The sequence below is a fragment of the Entelurus aequoreus genome, linkage group LG24, assembly GCF_033978785.1.
Source record: "Entelurus aequoreus isolate RoL-2023_Sb linkage group LG24, RoL_Eaeq_v1.1, whole genome shotgun sequence".
Lineage (NCBI taxonomy): Eukaryota > Metazoa > Chordata > Actinopteri > Syngnathiformes > Syngnathidae > Entelurus > Entelurus aequoreus.
Genome location: NC_084754.1, coordinates 12,386,987 through 12,410,749, shown reverse-complemented (window position 1 = coordinate 12,410,749; position 23,763 = coordinate 12,386,987). Strand labels below are relative to the sequence as shown.

General features: G+C 41.1%; 1 protein-coding gene across 3 annotated transcripts in view; it reads left to right on the top strand.

The window, feature by feature from the left end:
* parp12a (poly (ADP-ribose) polymerase family, member 12a) overlaps nucleotides 1–22,577 on the top strand; it is a 30,346-nt gene extending 7,769 nt beyond the window's left edge. Inside the window, exons 2-11 of one of the 3 annotated variants that reach the window (XM_062035239.1) lie at nucleotides 150–285; nucleotides 2,792–3,059; nucleotides 3,134–3,277; nucleotides 3,406–3,568; nucleotides 8,366–8,540; nucleotides 8,664–8,902; nucleotides 10,138–10,207; nucleotides 10,304–10,431; nucleotides 19,272–19,423; nucleotides 19,563–22,577. In XM_062035239.1, coding sequence (XP_061891223.1) covers nucleotides 150–285; nucleotides 2,792–3,059; nucleotides 3,134–3,277; nucleotides 3,406–3,568; nucleotides 8,366–8,540; nucleotides 8,664–8,902; nucleotides 10,138–10,207; nucleotides 10,304–10,431; nucleotides 19,272–19,423; nucleotides 19,563–19,822 — 1,735 coding nt within the window. In that variant the 3' untranslated portion in view covers nucleotides 19,823–22,577. Of the gene's footprint in view, nucleotides 1–149; nucleotides 286–2,791; nucleotides 3,060–3,133; nucleotides 3,278–3,402; nucleotides 3,569–8,365; nucleotides 8,541–8,663; nucleotides 8,903–10,137; nucleotides 10,208–10,303; nucleotides 10,432–19,271; nucleotides 19,424–19,562 lie in introns of all 3 variants that reach the window. The other 2 variants (XM_062035237.1, XM_062035240.1) reach the window with 2 other exon arrangements.
* Nucleotides 22,578–23,763: the final 1,186 nt, after the last annotated feature.

Below are 23,763 nucleotides of genomic sequence, written 5' to 3'. Positions count from 1 at the left end.
AGATTAAAAACTTGTTGGTTTGTACACAAATATTGAGTGTGTTGTAAACACAACTGTATGGACAAGGCATATGAGTATGTAATGCTAAAATAATTCTGTTGAAATACCGTTTGTATTATATTAGTTTTACTGTGTGTGTCGTTTTTCAGGTTCAAGTGTAAACTTCCACACACGGTGACTTGCCTACACAATGCCGAACTGTTGAAGGAACTTGACCTCCAATTCCTGTCAGAAAAACAGCTGTTTCGACTCTTACTGCAAAATGATCCCTTCCTGCTTCCTGAGGTAGGTGCTACCGGGAGAATGAGGTGTGTGGTGTGATGACTATTGTCATAAATATGTACACACTAACTAGGTCCTAAACAACATTAGAGCATTTCGGTCACATGCATAATTGCCTAGCGTAAAATATGACATAATGTCCATAATCACACTAGCTACTGTATTATCACGTGTTGTCAGTTGGGTCTGCTTTAGAATCTGCTGAACTGCAAACACTTAAATATTTGCAGCTCTTAGTAGACGCCAAGAAAGATGGACTTGTGCAAATAGGATAGTTGAGTTTGCCATATGTTGATGTGGTGTGGTTGCAGCCGACCATAGTCTGTTTTGTTTTTTGCAATGCAAAACAGTTTGTTGATACATCTTCATCATTAGCGGTTGAGAAAAATTGCAACCAATATTGGGCCCTGCGACTAGTTCTTGAGCCGGTCTCGTGTTAACAGACCAAAATAAGGTTGTTGATTAATAGGACGATTAGTTGGAGCGCATTCGTAACCACGAAACATTGTAAACCAAGAACCATCTGTGCATTCTTTACTTTGCCTAAATAATTTTGGTCATCATCAAAGTCTAATGTGTGAACTATATCTGAAAAATTGTCTGTGGTCCAACATCAGTGAAGTCTGACCTCAGCAATAGACACATTTCTACATGCTTTTGGAAAGTATTTAGAGAAGAGGGGAAGATGTACATAAAGTGGAACCTCAATTAACAAACCTATTCTTGTACAGATTTTTAAATTTACGAACCACAGACCCAATAAAAATATGATTTTGTTGTACAAATCTTGTGTCAGTGTACGAATGTTTCATCCCCCCGTTTCATGCTCGGCAGCTAATCAATTGTAGGCGGGTTGACCGATTTTTGGTGCTCCTTCAGTCAGCACAGCAGTGCTTTTGTTAGCTGCCATGCTAAGTGCTACTTTGTGTGCGTTTTTGTTTTTTTTAGCATTTTTCTATTTTTGATAGCTCAATATGAGTCCAAAGAAAACAATAGACAAGCAATGTGTGGTTAAAAATAATTAGGAAATATCCACTGCATTGTCAACGCTGCCTCCTCCCTCATCCACTCCCTTCTGCTGGATGCAAAGAAAACTAATCGACAAGGTGAAATAGATTTTATTTTTTACACCTAAACATTTCAATGACCTGGCTGTTAAAGTTAATGAGCTTTGTGATTTCAAACTAAGTGCACTACAGTGCTAGTGACAGCGGACCCCATTCAGCAATCGTTCTTAAGAACAAATTTTGTTCTTAGGCCCACTTACGAAGATTTTTAAGGAGATTTTTGTATTCACCAATATTTTCTTAGGTGGGATTTGTTCGTAGGTTAGAACAAAATCTATGAGTGCTCCAGAGCACTCTTAGGGTGGCCTATTTGTTCTTAAGTGTGACAAGTTCCCTTACTTCTATTGTCTGATGTTAACTTAATATCATAGATAGATAGATAGATAGATAGATAGCTAGATAGATGGATGGATGGATACATAGGTGATAGATAGATAGATAGATACCGTATTTTTCGGACTATAAGTCGCAGTTTTTTTCATAGTTTGGCCGGGCTCCAGTGCGACTTATATATGTTTTTTTCCTTCTTTATTATACATTTTCGGCAGGTGCGACTTATACTCCGGTGCGACTTATACTCCGAAAAATACGGTACATAGATAGATAGATACATAGATAGATAAATATATATATAGATAGAGAGATAGAAATAAGACAGACAGACATATAGCAAAATGAGCAATATATAGACATTTCAAAATACACGCACACACACACACACAATGGCAATGCTTTTGCTGCTACTGAAAGATGCCACAGATCGTGCCCATGGGAGGGAGCGCATATTTGATGGCCATGTAGACCTATTTGCCCCAAATTACGAATATTTATTTGAACGCTGCAGTCCCCCCTTTCTTAAACTTACGTTTTGACATTATGTATTTCCCCCGCGGGATAATACGAATTTATCTTCTGTAATCTGTTTGTGTTTTCTCTGTGTGTTTCCCGCCGGAATTGTGCCCTTACATAGGGAATTAAGGGCGTTTACATATGCATATTGGGGAAATAAGGGCGTGTTTTTATGCAAATTATGATAGACATGCACGCGCTAACCATTTGGCATTCAGCAACTTAAGAACAGCAGGTGTGTGCGTGCGTGTGTGTGTGTCGGCATTGCGGCTCTAGACGAGGACAGTTTAGGTAATTGTTGTTGTTTTGGCTTTGTTATGAAATATAAAGTTGATCATCACCCCTTTGTTATGTTTGTTGGATTATAGTACTGCATATTGCTTTATATTGAGTTCAAAGGGTACAAACCTTTACTGAATTTGGACTTTTGTCTCAGCTGGAACTCATTATTCATGTTTACACTGTTTCTTAGAGAGAAATTTGCGTCAATTTACAAACTTTTCTATTTACGAACCCTCAATCAAGGTTCCACTATGTATAATAATATATGAGTTTATTGCAATGCCAAGCTCACACTCTTTACTTTTCTCTAGATATGCTCACACTACAATATGGGCGAGGGCCAGCACGGTTTGTGCAAGTTTGCTTCAAAGTGCTCGAAGCTTCACATCTGCCTGTCCCATTTCACCACGGGAGTCTGTAACCAAGGCTCTTCCTGTTCAAGAATCCATAATGTTGACGTAAAGTCACACAAAAGCTTTGAAAAATTTACTCAGGAGATGGTTAAGGAACTTCCAAAAGTCTACAAAAATAAATGTGCCATCTCAAATCAACATAGCAATATGGCTAGCGCTGCACCTGGTAGGTGATTAGAAATGGTAATTTGGTCATCATCGCCTTTGGTTAAATATGCACATTTTGTATTTGATGGACAGGGGGTAAAGGGGTTTTGAGAGGTCCTGCTCAGCACCCTTCAAGCAGAAAAGTCGCTCCGTCTGCAGGTGCAACCAAACCCGCGAGAGATACAGACAAAAAGGACATCTGCCTCTTTTTCATCTCCAAACGCTGCAGATATACTGGTAACATTTGCAACAGTATGCCCAGATGTAGAAGTTGAATGTGCAAAGAAGAAAAAACGAAAAACGTCTGCATACCTCTGACTAAATGTCAATTGAGTGTGTTGTGTGTGTTTTTTTTAACCCAGCAGAGCAGTGTGTCTATGACCATTGGCACTTACCTTACAGATGGCAGGTATTAGACGGCGATGGTGTGTCGTGGAAAGACTTCACCAATATGGAGGAGATTGAGAAGGCCTACTGTGACCCGGCACACAATTCAAGCTGCATAGACCAGTCAAGGTGTTTTTTACGGTATAGTTTCCAGTGAAGTGAAGTGAATTATATTTATATAGCGCTTTTCTCTCGTGACTCAAAACGCTTTTACATAGTGAAACCCAATATCTAAGTTACATTTAAACCAGTGTTGGTGGCACTGGGAGCAGGTAGGTAAAGTGTCTTGCCCAAGGACACAACGGCAGTGACTAGGATGGCGGAAGCGGGGATCGAACTTGGAACCCTCAAGTTGCTGGTACGGCCGCTCTACCAACCGAGCTATACCGCCCCAGTGAGGTTTGGACTACGCCAAGGCTGCCCTTTGTCACCGATTCTGTTCATAACTTTTATGGACAGAATTTTTAGGTGCAGCCAGGGCATTTGGTGGCTGCAGGATTAGGTCTCTGCTTTTTGCAGATGATGTGGTCCTGATGGCTTCAACTGGCCAGGATCTTCAGCTCTCACTGGATCGGTTCGCAGCCGAGTGTGAAGCGACTGGGATGAGAATCAGCACCTCCAAGTCCGAGTCCATGGTTCTCGCCCAGGAAAGGGTGGAGTGCCATCTCCAGGTTGGGGAGGAGATCTTGCCCCAAGTGGAGGTGTTCAAGTACCTAGGAGTCTTGTTCACGAGTGAGGGAAGAGTGGATGGTGAGATCGACAGGCGGATCGGTGCGGCGTCTTCAGTAATGCGGACGCTGTATCGATCTGTTGTGGTGAAGAAGGAGCTGAGCCGGAAGGCAAAGCTCTCAATTTACTGGTCGATCTATGTTCCCATCCTCACCTATGGTCATGAGCTTTGGGTTATGACCGAAAGGACAAGATCACGGGTACAAGCGGCCGAAATGAGTTTCCTCCGCCGTGTGGCGGGTCTCTCCCTTAGAGATAGAGTGAGAAGCTTGGTCATCCGGGAGGAACTCAGAGTAAAGCCGCTGCTCCTCCACATTGAGAGGAGCCAGATGAGGTGGTTCAGGCATCTGCTCAGGATGCCACCCGAACGCCTCCCTAGGGAGGTGTTTAGGGCTCGTCCGACCAGCAGGATGCCACGGGGAAGACCCAGGACATGTTGGGAAGACTATGTCTCCCGGCTGGCCTGGGAATGCCTCGGGATCCCCCGGGAGGAGCTGGACGAAGTGGCTGGGGAGAGGGAAGTCTGGGCTTCTCTGCTTAGGCTGCTGCCCCCGCGACCCGACCTTGGATAAGCGGAAGAAAATGGATGGATGGATGGATTACCGTATATCCCCACATATTTGCAATTCATCATTCACAGCCCCAAATTTAAAAAAAATCTGAAATTAAGAATGTATTTCCTGCAAAACAACATGTCTAATTCACATTGAGTCGAAAATAATTTATAAATATGTGGTCGTAAAAGATAAAATGTACATAAACTGTACATACTTACACGGATGGGGGTGACTTTGTGACTCTTGTGAGAGCCTTGGAGTGTTGCTAAACGTTTCAAATAAGAACATAGAACAGTGACTTACAATGTCCGCACTCTCTAGGTTCAATCAATCAATCAATGTTTATTAATATAGCCCTAAATCACAAAAGTCTAAGGTTGCCGACTGATGCGATGGTTGTATCTTTCAGCACCTGTGCTCTCCTTGAGCTGCTAAATTCAGAATAATCCTGGGAAGCCGGAAGTGTGTATGTGGTTCAAGGGGCGGGGCCTTGAAGGGGAGCCATGTTTTGACAAGAGGTGTGACCGTTGTCAATAAAGAAAAGTGCCTCTCCATTCCCTGCTTACCTCTCTGCTAAGATTCCACTAATTGCATTCCGCAGCTTAACTTCTATCGCTAGTGAACTTGCAATTAAACATATTGGGAGCTGAATGTAATTTAATGTAATAATGCCAACAGTTGCGTTTTTTTGCAAATGTGAGGAAAATGTCAAGTTAGCAGGGGTATGTCAAAAATAGACATTTCTATGGGATGGGCACACAGAGTCTAATGCTGTTTTTAAACTTTATTGCTGACCTTAGCACAGCAATAGCAGCCCTCGTAACACCGTTAGCGCCACACTAGTTTCAAATGTTAAAGTGAAAGTATGTTTTTTTGCATGTTCCGTATTACTGCTATAATTATGACAATGCGTTGATCACAATAATCACTCATATCATTGAAGTGTTTAAATTACTGTACGTTCACTATGAATGTAACAAAATTCCATCCATCCATCCATCTTCTTCCGCTTATCCGAGGTCGGGTCGCGGGGGCAGCAGCCTAAGCAAGGAAGCCCAGACTTTCCTCTCCCCAGCCACATCGTCTAGCTCCTCCCGGGGGATCCCGAGGCGTTCCCAGGCCAGCCGGGAGACATAGTCTTCCCAACGTGTCCTGGGTCTTCCCCGTGGCCTCCTACCGGTCGGACGTGCCCGATACACCTGCCCAGGAAGGCGTTCGGTGGCATCCTGATCAGATGCCCGAACCACCTCATCTGGCTCCTCTCGATGTGGAGGAGCAGCTTTAGTTTGACCTCCTCCCGGATGACAGAGCTTCTCACCCTATCTCTAAGGGAGAGCCCCGCCACCCGGCGGAGGAAGCTCATTTGGGCCGCTTGTACCCGTGATCTTGTCCTTTCGGTCATAACCCAAAGCTCATGACCATAGGTGAGGATGGGAACGTAGATCGACCGGTAAATTGAGAGCTTTGCTTTCCGGCTCAGCTCCTTCTTCACCACAACGGATCGATACAGCGTCCGCATTACTGAAGACGCCGCACCGATCCGCCTGTCGATCTCACGATCCACTCTTCCCTCACTCGTGAACAAGACTCCGAGGTACTTGAACTCCTCCACTTGGGGAAAGATCTCCTCCCTAACCCGGAAATGGCACTCCTTTTACTTGTTAGATAAAACTGCTGCCTTGTTTTAAATGAATACTTAGGCCCACTCGCTACTGTATTTTCATGTTGGTCATTATTGTGGTACTTGGAGAGTCAAGTTTTTTCTGAGGTGGTACTTTGTGAAAAAAGTTCAAGAACCACTGGTATAGTACATTGAAACACGAGCTCAAGAAACAAACTTGTTATGTACAATACCAACCTTTACCAAACCTATGTTTGGGACCCAAAAGGTGTTGCAGGTAGATTTGTATTGCCTCCTGAATTGTCAGATTAAAAAGGTATAAACTGTTTTTAATCATGAAGATTTAAAGGCAATAGATGATGTATTTTACAAACCCCGTTTCCATATGAGTTGGGAAATTGTGTTGGATGTAAATATAAACGGAATACAATGATTTGCAAATCCTTTTCAACTCATATTCAATTGAATGCACTACAAAGACAAGATATTTGATGTTCAAACTCATAAACTTTATTTTTTTTTTGCAAATAATAATTAACTTAGAATGTCATGGCTGCAACACGTGCCAAAGTAGTTAGGAAAGGGCATGTTCACTACTGTGTTACATGGCCTTTCCTTTTAACAACACTCAGTAAATGTTTGGGAACTGAGGAGACACATTTTTTAAGCTTCTCAGGTGGAATTATTTCCCATTCTTGCTTGATGTACAGCTTAAGTTGTTCAACAGTCCGGGGGTCTCCGTTGTGGTATTTTAGGCTTCATAATGTGCCACACATTTTCAAGGGGAGACAGGTCTGGACTACAGGCAGGCCAGTCTAGTACTTGCACTCTTTTACAATGAAGCCACGTTGATGTAACACGTGGCTTGGCATTGTCTTGCTGAAATAAGCAGGGGCCTCCATGGTAACGTTACTTGGATGGCAACATATGTTGCTCCAAAACCTGTATGTACCTTTCAGCATTAATGGCGCCTTCACAGATGTGTAAGTTACCCATGTCTTGGGCACTAATACACCCCCTTACCATCACAGATGCTGGCTTTTCAACTTTGCGCCTATAACAATCCGGATGGTTCTTTTCCTCTTTGGTCTGGAGGACACGACAGCCACAGTTTCCAAAAACAATTTGAAATGTGGACTCGTCAGACCACAGAACACTTTTCCACTTTGTATCAGTCCATCTTAGATGAGCTCAGGCCCAGCGAAGCCGACTGCGTTTCTGGGTGTTGTTGATAAACGGTTTTCGCCTTGCATAGGAGTTTTAACTTGCACTTACAGATGTAGCGACCAATTGTAGTTACTGACAGTGGGTTTCTGAAGTGTTCCTGAGCCCATGTGGTGATATCCTTTACACACTGATGTCGCTTGTTGATGCAGTACAGCCTGAGGGATCGAAGGTCACAGGCTTAGCTGCTTACGTGCAGGGATTTCTCCAGATTCTCTGAACCCTTTGATGATATTACGGACTGTAGATGGTGAAATCCCTAAATCCCTTGCAATAGCTGGTTGAGAAAAGTTTTTCTTAAACTGTTCAACAATTTGCTCACGCATTTGTTGACAATGTGGTGACCCTCGCCCCATCCTTGTTTGTGAATGACTGAGCATTTCATGGAATCTACTTTTATACCCAATCATGGCACCCACCTGTTCCCAATTTGCCTGTTCACCTGTGGGATGTTCCAAATAAGTGTTTGATGAGCATTCCTCAACTTTATCAGTATTTATTGCCACCTTTCCCAACTTCTTTGTCACGTGTTGCTGGCATCAAATTCTAAAGTTAATGATTATCTGCAAAAAAAAAAAAGTTTTATCAGTTTGAACATCAAATATGTTGTCTTTGTAGCATATTCAACTGAATATGGGTTGAAAATGATTTGCAAATCATTGTATTCCATTTATATTTACATCTAACACAATTTCCCAACTCATATGGAAACGGGGTTTGTAGTAGGCGTGTTTCCTAGGGATGTATTAAATAAGTTTGTTCCTGAGTTGAGAAAGTGTTTATCACATTTTCACTTCATTCTTTTAGCTCCCCGCCTGTGGACACGCAGGTAGTTAACTTCCTGACGATGACATGTAAAGGCTCTAAAGTGCGTCGCCTGTCGACAGCCTCCTCTGTCTCGAAGCCCCCTCACTTTAACCTGACAACACAGTGGCTCTGGTACTGGCAGGAGGAGACTGGTAAATGGAACGAGTATGGCCAGGTTAGTCGCAACAGTAGGCATTGTGCTTCCAGCAAAAAGTTGACGGAATTCGTCAAAATGTTAATATCGAAAGTCTTTCTCTCATTGTCGTGTGGTCTTGACCTATTTTTTATGTCTCTTCAGGGCAACATCAACACACCGGCATCCATCACATCTGAGTCTCTGGAGAACATGTACTTAGGGGACCAAACGCTACAGATTCCTTTCTCTGCTGGCAAACAACAGTATGTGATGCACTTTAGCAGTTATGAAGCAGGAACCCAGCGGATGTATCAGCAAAACTTGAAATTTTCAACCATGCGGGAGGTCAGGAGGAGGCCTCGCTTTGTCTCAGCTGCTGATGTGGATGTCAAGCGGCAGAGGTACTTCTATCCATCACACGTTCGGATGTAGTTATTATATTTAATGTGACAATGACGATGTGAAAATGTTACTTTTTTTTAATTTGGCAAATTTTTGATAACTTAAAAAAATCTAAATACGATCAAATGCAAATAAGTATTCACAGCCTTTGCTCAATATTTTCTTGATGCACCTTTGGCAGCAATTACAGCCTCAAGTCTTTTTAAAATACGATGCCACAAGCTTGGCACACCTATCTTTGGGCAGGTACGCCCATTCCTCTTTTCCCAATCCTCTTTGCAGCACCTCTCAAGCTCCATCAGGTTGGATGGGAAGCGTTGATTTTCAAAATGTAGAAAAAGTGAAGCGCTGTGAATACTTTCCGGATGAACTGTGTAGCCTATACATATACTGTATACAGTCGTGGTCAAAAGTTTACATACACTTGTAAAGAACATAATGTCATGGCTGTCTTGAGTTTCCAATACTTTCTACAACTCTTATTTTTTTGTGATAGAGTGATTGGAGCACATACTTGTTGGTCCCAAAAAACATTCATGAAGTTTGGTTATTTTATGAATTGATTATGGGTCTACTGAAAATGTAACCAAATCTGCTGGGTCAAAAGTATACAGAAAGCAATGTTAATATTTGCTTACATGTCCCTTGGCAAGTTTCACTGCAATAAGGCGCTTTTGGTAACCATCTACAAGCTTCTGGTTGAATTTTTGGCCATTCCTCTTTACAAAATTGGTGCAGTTCAGCTAAATTTGTTGGTTTTCTGACATGGACTTTTTTCTTCAGCATTGTCCACGTTTAAGTCAGGACTTTGGGAAGGCCATTCTAAAACCTTAATTCTAGCTTGATTTAGCCATTCCTTTACCACTTTTGACGTGCATTTGGGGTCATTGTCCTGTTGGAACACCCAACTGCGCCCAAGACCCAACCTCCGGGCTGATGATTTTAGGTTGTCCTGAAGAATTTGGAGGTAATCCTCCTTTTTGATTGTCCCATTTAAAGCACCAGTTCTATTGGCAGCAAAACAGGCCCAGAGCATAATACTACCACCACCATGCTTGACGGTAGGTATGGTGTTCCTGGGAATAAAGGCCTCACCTTTTCTCCTCCAAACATATTGCTGGGTATTGTGGCCAAACAGCTCAATTTATGTTGTATTTTTTATTGTAATACGCTGATTCATAAGGATTCTAAAGAGGTTTCTGTATTATGACTTCATTAATGTGTTCCCACACAGCTCCAGTTCCCTCAAAGCAGAATGCCCCGCACACTGGGATGAGAAAGCCCTGCCTGACATCGGATTCAAGGTTTCTTTAATACTGAAATCTTCTGATTCTACTACACAAACTGAAATGCCGTGGCTGGCTAATGTTTCTTAACCTCTTTCTTTTCACTCTTGTCAGCTCGTGCCTCTTCCCATACATACAGAGTATCAAAGGATTGAAAAGTTGTTCAAGGCAACAATGTCAAAGAGTACCATCAAGAGCATCAGGAGGGTTCAGAATCTTTTTCTGTGGACGGCCTTTCAGTGGTAAATCTCATATCCTAGAGCTTGATATTATCAAAAAAACGCAAAACACTGTAAGAACTAAAGCTTAACCAAGATCAAGTTTTTAAATTCTGGTTCAAAAATACTTATTTATGACTTAACAAGAAGTGTTAACAGCGTTATTTTTTCTATTAACTCGTTTTGAGGTGGTTGTGTTTATATCAACAAGACAGCGTCATCATTCCACTTGAGGAAGTAGCTCTTTACTAGTGCCAGCAACAGCCACCACACACTCACAATTACTTCTACTACTACTACAGGAGAATAATGAACAACAATTCAATGAAGGGATAATCATGTAATCCTTATAATACCACATTTGTGGACAAGGCGAGACACAGCATCGGTTAACACATTTAAAGGCCTACTGAAACCCACTACTACCGACCACACAGTCTGATAGTTTATATATCAATGATTAAATCTTAACATTGCAACACATGCCAATACGGCCGGGTTAACTTATAAAGTGCAATTTTAAATTTCCCGCTAAACTTCCGGTTGAAAACTCCTTTGGATATGACGTATGCGAGTGACGTAGCCAGTAGAACAGATACCATCAGTCCGGACGCCGAGATGAGCGGTCACACCCTCTTTCGCTTCCGATCGGGAATCCAAACAACTGCTCGGATTATCCCACACTTCCTCCTTTTTCTACTGTGGATCACGGATTTATATTTTAAAACTCCTCTGATACTCTACCCTCTTGAAAATGAGAGTCAAGAACGCGAAATGGACATACACAGTGACTTTTATCTCCACGACAATACATCGGCGAAGCACCTTGGTTTTGGAGCTAACGTGTTAGCATCATGCTTGTCTGCACATCGAGGCAGAAGAAACATGCCCCTGACTGGAAGGATAGACAGAAAGTCAATAATACTACTATTACTTCTACTATCGTGAGACACTGAACTCAACCCTGGACCTGCAACAACACGGTTAATGTTGTCCCGACTGGCGAAGACTAGCAATGCTACTGCTAGCGTCGCCATCGAAGCTAACTCGGCTACCGGCTCATCTCAGCTCAAGCTCACCTGTGCTCCAGCGGTCGGCGGCTCGGCGGAGGACTTCGCCCCGTTCATCGACACGGTCGGAGGCTTGGCGGCGGCAGTGGAGGACGACCCGGTCATCAGAGAAGGCAGCGACTCAGCGGCGGTGAACGACGCGGCGGCTGCGGTGGACGGCGACCCAGACATCGGTAATTGCAAGGAACTGCACGAGATGGCGGGGGTCCACGCGGCCTCTCCCCGGTCCCAGACGGTCGAGGACGCGGCATACACGGGATTTAGAGGCGCCTTTACACAAACATTTTCGTTATTCTCTTTCTCTTTGTCTTCAAAAAAGCCCGCCAAAAGGAAACCCAACCCCACCCCCAGCAACCCTACCTGGCCTACCCCTCCCCCTCCCTCCCCCTTCACCTGGAGGTAGATCAATATGCCTCTCTCTCCTCTCTCTCCTCGCTCTTCAACTGCAACAGCAATAATAACCAACAATTTTTCTGGTCAGTACCACAACACAGCGGACTCTGATGCTCTTTTTGGTTCCAGTGGACTACACATCATCCACCTTAATGTGAACAGCCTCTCTGGAGCCAAACTCGACCAAATCAGAGAAATGTTCCTCAACACGAAGGTAAAAATCTTGTGTTTCTCCGAAACCAAATTTGATCAAAGTATTTCTGACTCAGAGATAGAAATACAAAACTTTTCGGTTATCAGAAAGGATAGGAATAAACACGGTGGGGGCGTTTGTATGTATATTCACCAGGATATTAAATACATAACTCGCACTGATCTTAACCACAATGACCTGGAATCTGTGTGGGCGGAAATCAAATTTAAAAACGCTAAGCCGGTACTAATAGGGACTGTTTATAGACCCCTTAATCAGAGTGATTTCTATGGGGCTTTGGAAGAATGCTTGGCAGGGACAGACAACATGGAGAAAATTATAACTGGGGATCTGAACACAGATATTCAACGCAAAGATGCGCCTGTCTTCAGATCCTTCAGCAAGTTTTGTAATCTGCACGGTCTTTCCCAGCTAATAGCGCTACCCACAAGGGTGTGTGATTCCACCCAATCAACCATAGATCTCATTCTCGCTTCAGACCGGCCTAAAATAAAAAATAGTGGGGTCATGATCTGTGGTCTTAGCGACCACTATCTGACCTTCTGCACCCGTAAACCTAAAGCCAATGGCCACATAACAGCCCAATCCAGATCCCTCAAAAAATACTCCAATGACAATTTCAATTTAAAATTAGATGAGTGGGACTGGTCCCCTGTGCTCGCGAGCAACCTGGTCGATGTCGCTTGGGATCGCTTCAAAACGGCGTTCCTAAAGATACTAAATGACATGGCTCCCGTGAAAACAGTCAGGATCAAAGCCCGCTCGGAACCATGGATGAATCCGGACCTATTAGCTGCCATAAAAGACAGAGACAGGAAATACTCTGAATACCAAAAATGTAAAACAGAAGTAGATAAACAACCCAATAATATCAACCTCAAATTACTCCTTTCAACTCTCAAAAAGCAATGCAATAAATTAAGAAATAAGTCAACCAACCTGACTAAATCCTTAATAAAAAATTACATTAACGACAAAATAGAGGGAAACACAAATAAGCCACGTGAGCTCTGAAAAATTCTCAACAACCAGCTTCCTGGTTGCAGCCAGAAACTTAAAACAAGACTCACCAACATCAGCATCAAAGAGGGTGACTCCCTCATTACAGACAAAATGGAGGTAGCTAGCAGACTTAACATCTTTTTCACCAGCATAGCCGCAACTCTTGTCAACAAGCTGTCCCACCACTCTGGTCGCTTTGGTGTAGAACACATTAAAGCCTTCTACAGAAAGCTAGGAGTATCCAACGATGATTTCAAATTAGAAATTGTCACAGCTGATGAGGTGTTTAAAAAATTGAGCGCGCTCCACCCTAACAAGGCCACCAGCCTTGATAATATTCCCTCCAGATTCCTCAGGGACTCTGCCTCCATCATTGCCCCGATCATCACGCACATAATAAACCTATCGATTACACAAGGCCAAGTACCAAAAGATTTTAAGATAGCAAGAGTAACCCCCCTCTTTAAAAAAGGAAGCAAATTGGAACCTGGCAACTACCGACCTGTTTCTATTCTCAGCTCCATTTCGAAAGTAATGGAGAAAATAGTTTATGAACAGGTCGATAGTTACCTTGCCACTAATAAACTCATGTACAAATTCCAATCCGGCTTCAGAACTAACCACTCCACTTGACACATGCCTTCTCTATCTGACCGACCACATCAAACATGAGGTGGACGCGGGCAAATACTGCGGCATGGTCATGCTGGACCTTCAGAAGGCCTTTGACACCGTTAACCACGCTATACTGTTGGATAAGCTCAGAGCAATCGGATTTAACAAAACCTCATGGAGCTGGATGCAATCTTACTTGGAGGGGAGGGAGCAGGTGGTAGAGGTGAACGGCACCGTGTCCCTCCCCCCCCTCGGTGAGCTGTGGAGTCCCCCAAGGCAGTATATTGGGACCTTTACTGTTCCTAATATACATAAACGACATGTCATCGGCATGCGACTGTGAATTGTTTTTGTTTGCGGATGACTCGGCCTTGCTGGTATCCGACAAGGACAAGTCACAGGTGGAGAAAATCCTCAGTGCTGAGCTCTGTAGAACTTGCACCTGGCTCGCTGACAACAAGCTATCCATACACTTGGGTAAAACAGAATCCATCCTGTTTGGGTCCCACATCAAACTTAAGAAAGTCAATGACTTCACCATAAAAGTAGGTGACATTGTCATCACCAGGAAAGATGAGGTCACCTACCTAGGTTCCATTCTAGAGGCTAACCTTTCCTGTGATAAAATGGCAACCAAGGTAATCAAAAAGGTTAACCAACGAGCGAGATTTCTCTACAGAATTTCCTCTCTGGTCAACAAAAGCACCTTGAGGATTCTGGCGGGAACTCTCGTTCAACCCTTTTTCGATTACGCATGCACCTCCTGGTACCCTAGCACCTCCAAAACCCTCAAATCTAAACTCCAAACATCTCAGAACAAGCTAGTCAGGTTACTTCTAGACCTCCACCCCGGATCCCACCTCACTCCTACCCACTTCTCTAAAGTGGGCTGGCTCAAGGTGGAGGACAGAGTTAAACAACTTGCACTGAGCCTAGTCTATCAAATCTGCTACACCTCCCTGATACCGAAGTACATGTCAAACTACTTCCTTAACGTAAATGACCGCCATAACCACAACACCAGGGGGTGCTCCACTAACCACGTTAAACCCAGATTCCGAACTAACAAAGGTCTTAACTCATTCTCTTTCTATGCCACATCAATGTGGAATGCGCTCCCAACAGGTATAAAAGAAAGGCATCCCTATCCTCCTTCAAAACCGCAATAAAAGTTCACCTCCAGGCAGCTACAACCCTAAACTAACAGCCTCCCCGGATTGCTAATAATCAAAGGTAAACAATCAAATGCAGATACTTTTTCTTTTTCTTATGCCTTCTGATCTCTCTCTCTCTCTCTCTCTCTCTCTCTCTCTCTCTCTCTCTCTCTCTCTCTCTCTCTCTCTCTCTCTCTCTCTCTCTCTCTCTCTATGTCCACTACTTGATGTCCATATCCCCCCCCCCCCCCCCCCCACACCCCTGATTGTAAATAATGTAAATAATTCAATGTGATTGTCTTGTGTGATTACTGTATTATGATGATAGTATATATGATAGTATGTATCTGTATCATGAATCAATTTAAGTGGACCCCGACTTAAACAAGTTGAAAAACTTATTCGGGTGTTACCATTTAGTGGTCAATTGTACGGAATATGTACTTCACTGTGCAACCTACTAATAAAAGTCTCAATCAATCAATCAATCAAAAGGTATGGCTCCCCATTGAGGCCAATACAAAAAGCTCTGTTTTCATTTCATAATTCCACAGTATTCTGGACATCTGTGTTGGTGAATCTTTTGCAATTTGTTTAATGAACAATGGAGATTGCAAAGAAGAAAGTTGTAGGTGGTATCGGTGTATTAGCGGCTGGCTGTAGCAACACAACAAGGGGACTTACTTGGATAGCATACGCGCTAGCCGATGCTAGCCGCCAACCGCATCTGTGATCGGGTGAAGTCCTTCGTCGCGCCGTCGATCGCTCGAACGCAGGTGAGCACGGGTGTTGATGAGCAGATGAGGGCTGGCTGGCGTAGGTGGAGAGCTAATATTTTTTATCATAGCTCTGTGAGGTCCAGTTGCTAAGTTGCTAAGTTAGCTTCAGCGTCGTTAGCAACAGCATTGTTAAGCTTTGCCAGGCTGAGAATTATTAACCGTGTAGTTACATGTCCATGGTTTAATAGTATTGTTGATCTTCTGTCTATCCTTCCAGTCAGGGATTTATTTATTTTGTTTCTATCTGCATTTGAGCCAGATGCTATCACGTTAGCTCAGTAGCTAAAGAGCTTCGCCGATGTATTGTCGTGGAGATAAAAGTCACTGTGAATGTCCATTTCGCGTTCTCGACTCTCATTTTCAAGAGGATATAGTATCCGAGGTGGTTTGAAATACAAATCCGTGATCCACAATAGAAAAAGGAGAGAGTGTGGAATCCAATGAGCCAGCTTGTACCTAAGTTACGGTCAGAGCGAAAAAATATATGTCTTTCACTGCATTCTAGTCCGTCACTCTAACGTTCCTCATCCACGAATCTTTCATCCTCGCTCAAATGAATGGGGTAATCGTCGCTTTCTCTGTCCGAATCGCTCTAGCTGCGTTGAAAACAATAGGAAAATATGAGGAGGTGAACAACTGACTACGTCACGCTACTTCCGGTAGGGGCAAGGCTTTTTTTTTATCAGAGACCAAAAGTTGCGAACTTTATCGTTGTTGTTCTATACTAAATCCTTTCAGCAAAAATATGGCAATATCGTGAAATGATCAAGTATGACACATAGAATGGATCTGCTATCCCCGTTTAAGTAAAAAAAAATCATTTCAGTAGGCCTTTAACTGGAGCTGCCGTCAGTAAGAACTGACCCCCTGCTGATGTCACGCGTCACTTAGCAACAGCCACTTTTAAAGGCACACCTTCACGCACTATGCTCTCATGAAACATATTTCAACTGTACACACCAGATATTTAAAGGTTTAAAAAAGGTAACGCATTAATTACGTCTCCTATCTATTATCTGGTATCTATTATTAAAACTGCTAGTAATTAAATTATTTTTTTTGGAAAGTAGCACGTAAACTAATTTATCAATTTTTTTGAATAATGTTCCTAACACTGCTAAGGAGACAGTTGTATTACTATATTGTGCAATATGTAACCTGAGATGCTCTTTACTGTAAAATAATTTCACTTGGCAAATGGTTGAAGCGAGTAAAAGGCGCTTTGGCAAGTCAAATTAGTCCCTCATGATCTGGGCTTCTTTGTGGTTCTGTCCCTTTATGTAATTATAACAGGGAATTGTGTTGGAAAATAAGTAATAACGAACAAATTAAAAGCAAAACATCCGGTATGGCGGCGCTAATTACAAAAGAGTACCTTACACAAGCATGCTGCCCACTGCTCCCCAAGGGGATGGGACAAATGCAGAGGACAAATTTCACCACATCTAGTGTGTGTGTGACAATCATTGGTACTTTACTTTAATCTTTAATAATGTACTTAAAACACATATTGATACATTTACAAAACTGTTATGCTTTGACCTAAAATACTGGTAGCAATTGTCCAAAGATGTATTGCACCAAAAATGTGAGGATTTTTGCAATGACCATATTAATTAATTTTATTTATGACACTGAAAGCCCAGACTCTATGGTGGTAAAATAAGTGTTAAAGGTAAACAGCGAATTAAAAAAATATAAAACCCCCCACTTAATTTAATTGTTTTTTCATATTGCTCTTGTTATTTATATGTATTGTTATTATTATTATGGTTTTACTTGTTTGTTTGTTAATAATTTATATTTAATTATTTGAAATTATATTTAAAGTTTTGGTGTTACAATACATACATATTTTTTCAAATTGATGAATAATCGTGATCTCAATATCAATCAAATAATCGTGATTTATATTTTTGCTATAATCTTCCAGCCATATGTCGAATGTTAACATCCTCAGATTTTAGTACAAAACCCAAAACCAGTGAAGTTGGCACGTTGTGTAAATCCTAAATAAAAACAGAATACAATGATTTGCAAATCCTTTCAACCTATATTCAATTGAATAGACTGCAAAGACAAGATACTTAATGTTCGAACTGAGAAACGTTATTTTTTGCAAATATTAGCTCATTTGGTATTTTATGCCTGAAACATGTTACAAAAAAGCTGGCACAAGTGGCGAAAAAGACTGAGAAAGTTGAGGAATGCTCATCAAACACTTATTCTTATTCTGTGGAACATCCCACAGGTGAACAGGCTAATTGGGAACAGGTGGGTGCCATGATTGGGTATAAAAGCAGCTTCTATAAAATGCTCAGTCATTCACAAACAAGGATTGGGTGAGGGTCACCACTTTGTGAACAAATGCATGAGCAAATTGTTGAACAGTTTAAAAACAACATTTCTCAAACAGCTATTGCAAGGAATTTAGGGATTTCACCATCCACGGCCCATAATATCATCAAAAGTTTCAGAGAATCTGGAGAAATCACTGCACGTAAGCAGCATCCCTGTGACTTTCGATCCCTCAGGCGGTACTGCATCAAAAAGCCTCAGTGTGTAAAGGATATCCCCACATGGACTCAGGAACACTTCAGAAAACCACTGTCAGTAACTACAGTTTGTCGCTACATCTGTAAGTAAAAGTTATAACTCTACTATGCAAAGTGAAAGCCATTTATCAACAACACCCAGAAACGCCGCCGGCTTCGCTGGGCCCGAGATGGACTAATACAAAGTGGAAAAGTGTTCTGTGATCTGATGAGTCCACATTTCAAATTGTTTTTGGAAACTGTGGACGAGGAAAAGAACCATCCGGACTGTTATAGGCGCAAAGTTGAAAAGCCAGCATCTGTGATGGTATGGGGGTGTATTAGTGCCCAAGGCATGGGTAACTTACACATCTGTGAAGGCACCATTAATGCTGAAAGGTACATACAGGTCTTGGAGCAACATATGTTGCCATCCAAGCAATGTTTTTTTCATGGACACCCCTGCTTATTTCAGCAAAGCAATGCCAAGCCACATTCAGCATGTGTTACAACAGCGTGGCTTCATAGTAAAAGACTAGACTAGAGACTAGTCCAGACCTGTCTCTCATTGAAAATGTGTGGCGCATTATGAAGCCTAAAATACCACAACGGAGACTGTTGAACAACTTAAGCTGTACATCAAGCAAGAATGGGAAATAATTCCACCTGAAAAGCTTCAAAAATTGGTCTACTCAGTTCCTAAACAAGTGTTGTTAAAAGGAAAGGCCATGTAACATAGTGGTTAAAATGGACCTGTGCCAACTTTTTTGCAATGAGTTGCTGCCATTAAATTCTAAGTTAATGATTATTTACAAAAAAAATTTAAATGTTTCTCAGTTCGAACATTAAATATCTTGTCTTTGCAGTATCTTCAATTGAGTATAAGTTGAAAAAGATTTGCAAATCATTGTATTCTGTATTTATTTACCATTTACACAACGTGCCAACTTCACTGGTTTTGGGTTTTGTACATATCACCTAACAGAACTAAAACGGTCTAACATTATTAAGTAATGAAAATATACCATCAGTATTTTTGTTGAGTCTTGCTTCGAATATCAGTAGTTTCAGTGTACGTAAAATGTACGTTTTTTGTTGTTCAGTCAGAAAGAGCAGATGAAGAAGAGGAACGGAGGAAATCCCGTCAGTGAGAAGTACTTATTCCACGGGACAGATGGGACCCTGATTGAATCCATTTGTGAGCAAAATTTTGACTGGAGGATTTGTGGCGTCCACGGCACCGCCTATGGCAGAGGTACACCGATGCACGATAATGATGATATCCTCCTTCATGGGTAGTTGAATTACGTTTGTAGAATGTATGGTGACATTAAAGTCCATCGAGAAACACGCATGAGTCTTTATTAACTGATTTCTACCGTTTGTCCCGACAGGAAGCTACTTTGCCGAAGAGGCCTCGTACTCAAATCGCTACGCTAAAACCAAGAGCGGCGTGGACCGGTGTATGTTTGCGGCTCGGGTCCTGGTAGGCGACTACACCCAGGGGCGCCAAACACATGTCCGCCCCCCAACCAAAGGAAACACCACAACCCTTTATGATAGTTGTGTTGATAACGAGGCCAACCCAAAGATCTTTGTTATCTTTGAAAAACCTCAGATTTATCCCGAGTACATCATTGACTACACTGAGTAAAAAGAGCATGTTAGTAGTTTCTAAAGGTCGTCTTTCTTCCTCGACTTGGCAAATAATGAAAGGCTCTAATGTGTGTTTTCATTTCGATCTTAGAATACAACGAGTGTATGCCGGGTTGTGACCTAACTGGGTGTCGGAACCTACATGAATGGTAAAAAAACAACTGCAAATTCAAATAAAGAGAATCACTTTATGTCAGGTAACTCATCTGACAAAACATTACTGCAGAATAAACTGCAAAATGTGTATTACCCAGTTTTACGCAAAATTCCAAATTTGGAATTTTATTGGTTCCACCCGACAGGAACTGGAATTACAAATTGAATTAAAGTCGGTGCTATTCAGAAATAGTACCTCTAGCCTAGTTTGGCCTAAATAGTAAAACTACTTTTACAAACAGTAAAGTGAAACACAAATTATCTCCATGTTTAATACTTAATGTAAAGCATTCCAGAAATTAAGTATTTTTCCACCATTTTTTGGATTCTGAAACTTTAACAATATTCATGACTTTTAGTTTCATGCCCACAACATTGGCAAACAATGCCTGCTAATTGTTGGCATTCTAGCAAAATAACGCAAATAATAATAATGACTTTAAATTTTATAATCCCAAATTGACAAAAATGCCAAAATTTAGCATACTAACAGTTCGCATGATATGTGTGAAAGTAAATCACCCATCGTTTTACCTAATTTGAAAGTAACGCTATCCGTGACTTTTAGTTCTATACCTACGAAATTTGCTAAATGCATGCTAACTGTCGGCATTCTTGCAAGATAACGGCAATTACAATATCCATGACTTTTAGTTGTGTATCTCCAAAATTGGCTAAAATTCGAACACTTAGAATGCTAATAGTTACGAGCAAGATAACACCAAGTAACAATATCCATCACCTTTAGTTTTATATCTACAACATTAGTTCAATTGCCAACATTTAGCATGTTAACAGTTAGCATGCTAGCAAAAATAATGCAAAGTAACAATATACGTAGACTTTAATATTATATACAGCATACTACATTGGGTAAATGTCAACACTGAGTATGCTAACAGATAGCATGCCGGCAAAATAACATCTAAAAATATATTTGACTTTTAGTTTTAATATCTAAAAAACTGTCTAAACTGCTCACAGTTAATTTGTTACCATGTTAACTGTTGGCCTTCTATCAAGCTAATGCCAAATAAAACATTGATTACTTTTAGTTTTGTTTTGTTTTTTACTTACAAAATTGTATAACATGCCAACATGATAGCATCTTAACTGTTAGCATGGTAGCACTCAGTACAAAGAGTGCCATAGGTGCTGATTGAGTTGAGCATTTTGACTTTGAAACAGTTGAATTTTGTGGGAATAGTTTATTATGGAATACACCGAAATTATCAATTAAAATTTTAAATTCTACTTACTTCAATTCTACTTCCCTGCGATGAGGTGGCGACTTGTCCAGGGTGTACCCCGCCTTCCGCCCGAATGCAGCTGAGATAGGACAAGCAGTAGAAAATGGATGGAATTCTACTTCCTGTTTTCAACCTCAATTTGAATTTTTATGGGATGGAATTGGAAATTGAGATTTAAGTACAGATTTTTGCACTGGTTAGAACTAGAGATGTTAAAGTTAAGTTAAATCCGATAATATTGGCCTGCTGATATTATCGGCCGATAAATGCGTTAAAATGTAATATCGGAAATTATCGGTATCGTTTTTTTTTTGTCAGTATCGTTTTTTATTTTTTATTTTATTTATTAAATCAACATAAAAAACACAAGATACACTTACAATTAGTGCACCAACCCAAAAAACCTCCCTCCCCCATTTACATTCACACAAAAGGGTTGTTTCTTTCTGTTATTAATATTCTGGTTCCTACATTGTATATCAATATATATCAATACAGTCTGCAAGGGATACAGTCCGTAAGCACACATGATTGTGCGTGCTGCTGGTCCACTAATAGTACTAACCTTTAACAGTTAATTTTACTCATTTTCATTCATTACTAGTTTCTATGTAACTGTCTTTATATTGTTTTACTTTCTTTTTTATTCAAGAAAATGTTTTTAATTTATTTATCTTATTTCATTTTTTTTTTAAAGTACCTTATCTTCACCATACCTGGTCGTCCAAATTAGGCATAATAATGTGTTAATTCCACGACTGTATATATCGGTATCGGTAATTAAAGAGTTGGACAATATCGGAATATCGGATATCGGCAAAAAGCCATTATCGGACATCCCTAGTTTAGAACCCAGCAGTGAAGCAGGATGTAGCCGTAAGTCGGAACCTGCTATCAGATATATGTTAGCATCTGCTGTCACGTTGAAAAACTTGCTGGACACTGACAATTGCTTTCAACACAACAAGCCGGGAGAGGCATCACATCTCAGATGTTTGCATGTGACACTCTGGTCCTGGAATTGCACAATAAAAAAAAAAGTCTAGTGGTGCTGTAAAAAGAGTTTTTTAAATTTGTGACTTGGCGTCAATTCCCATGCTCATCAATGTGTGCAATGTTTAAATCCGTCATCACAGCAGAAAATGTAGAATGTAGGATAAGTTTGTGCTTCGCTGTGAATTTCACAGACTTTCCCTCCTTATGTTATGAAAAATGTTTCATAATCATGACACTTTTTGTGCTGTTCTACTGTAAGCAGATTAAATGCAGGTGATATTTCCTGCTACATAATACCCAAATTATAATACTAATGTTGCATGACATGTTAACTGGGTGTTGGTAAGAAATAAAAACTAAAAACACATGTTGTCATTATTTGCAGACAAATGATATTTTAAAAACCTCTAAAGGCTTAGTGGCCACATGCGTGGACAGCACCTTTTAGCTCTTATTTCCAAAATTGTGTACACTACTGAATTGGGGTCTTATGGCCGCTTATGTGGACACTTATACTGCCATCTGGTGGTGTCAGAAGAGTATAACATACAATGGAATTTGGGGAAAAAAAGTCTAAAAATAAGAATTATGTCACTAAACATGAAGTACACGTGTGTGTACTTATGGACTAAGTACATCATATCAAAAGATGATTCTTAGTTTTTATTCTAATTAGGGTCCAATAAGCCCAAATAGCAAAGAGAAATTAAAAAAAAAAGCATGTAAACAAACAGTTGGGCCTTAAGAGGTTAATTAATGTACAAAACCAGTGAATTTGGCACGTTGTGTAATTCGTAAATAAAAACAGAATACAATGATTTGCAAATCCTTTTCAACCTACACTATATTGCCAAAAGTAGGCCACCCATCCAAATGATCAGAATCAGGTGTCCTAATCACTTGGCCCGGCCACATGTGTATAAAATCAAGCACTTAGGCATGGAGACCTCCAAAGACATGCACCTGGGGATAGGTTGATTGGCAACACTAAATTGGCCCTAGTGTGTGAATGTGAGTGTGAATGTTGTCTGTCTATCTGTGTTGGCCCTGTGATGAGGTGGCGACTTGTCCAGGGTGTAACCCGCCTTCCGCCCATGTGCAGCAGAGATAGGCTCCAGCACCCCCCGCGACCCTAAAAGGGACAAGCGGTAGAAAATGGATGGATGGATGTATTTTGTTTTTATTTACAATTTACACAACGTGCCAACTTCATTGGTTTTGGGTTTTGTACACATTTAAAAGTTTAATGGCGATGGGCATTTCATCCAAACAATATTTTGGTGAGCTGCTGTTGAAGACCGGAATCTCTTAAAAAGTAAAAATGAGAGTATTTATATTTTGCATCTTTTTTTTTTTAAAGGGCAAAGTCAGATGCAGTCAAATGTTTCGATTAATAGTGTCATTTTATTTCTGCGTGAAAGCAAGACACCTATTGATTTTGAACATTGCCTAACACAAGATGACCAAGCCAGAAGATCAGTACATGTTTGTCAAATGATAGTGATGGGTCCGGCAACACCGATGCATCGGCGCATGC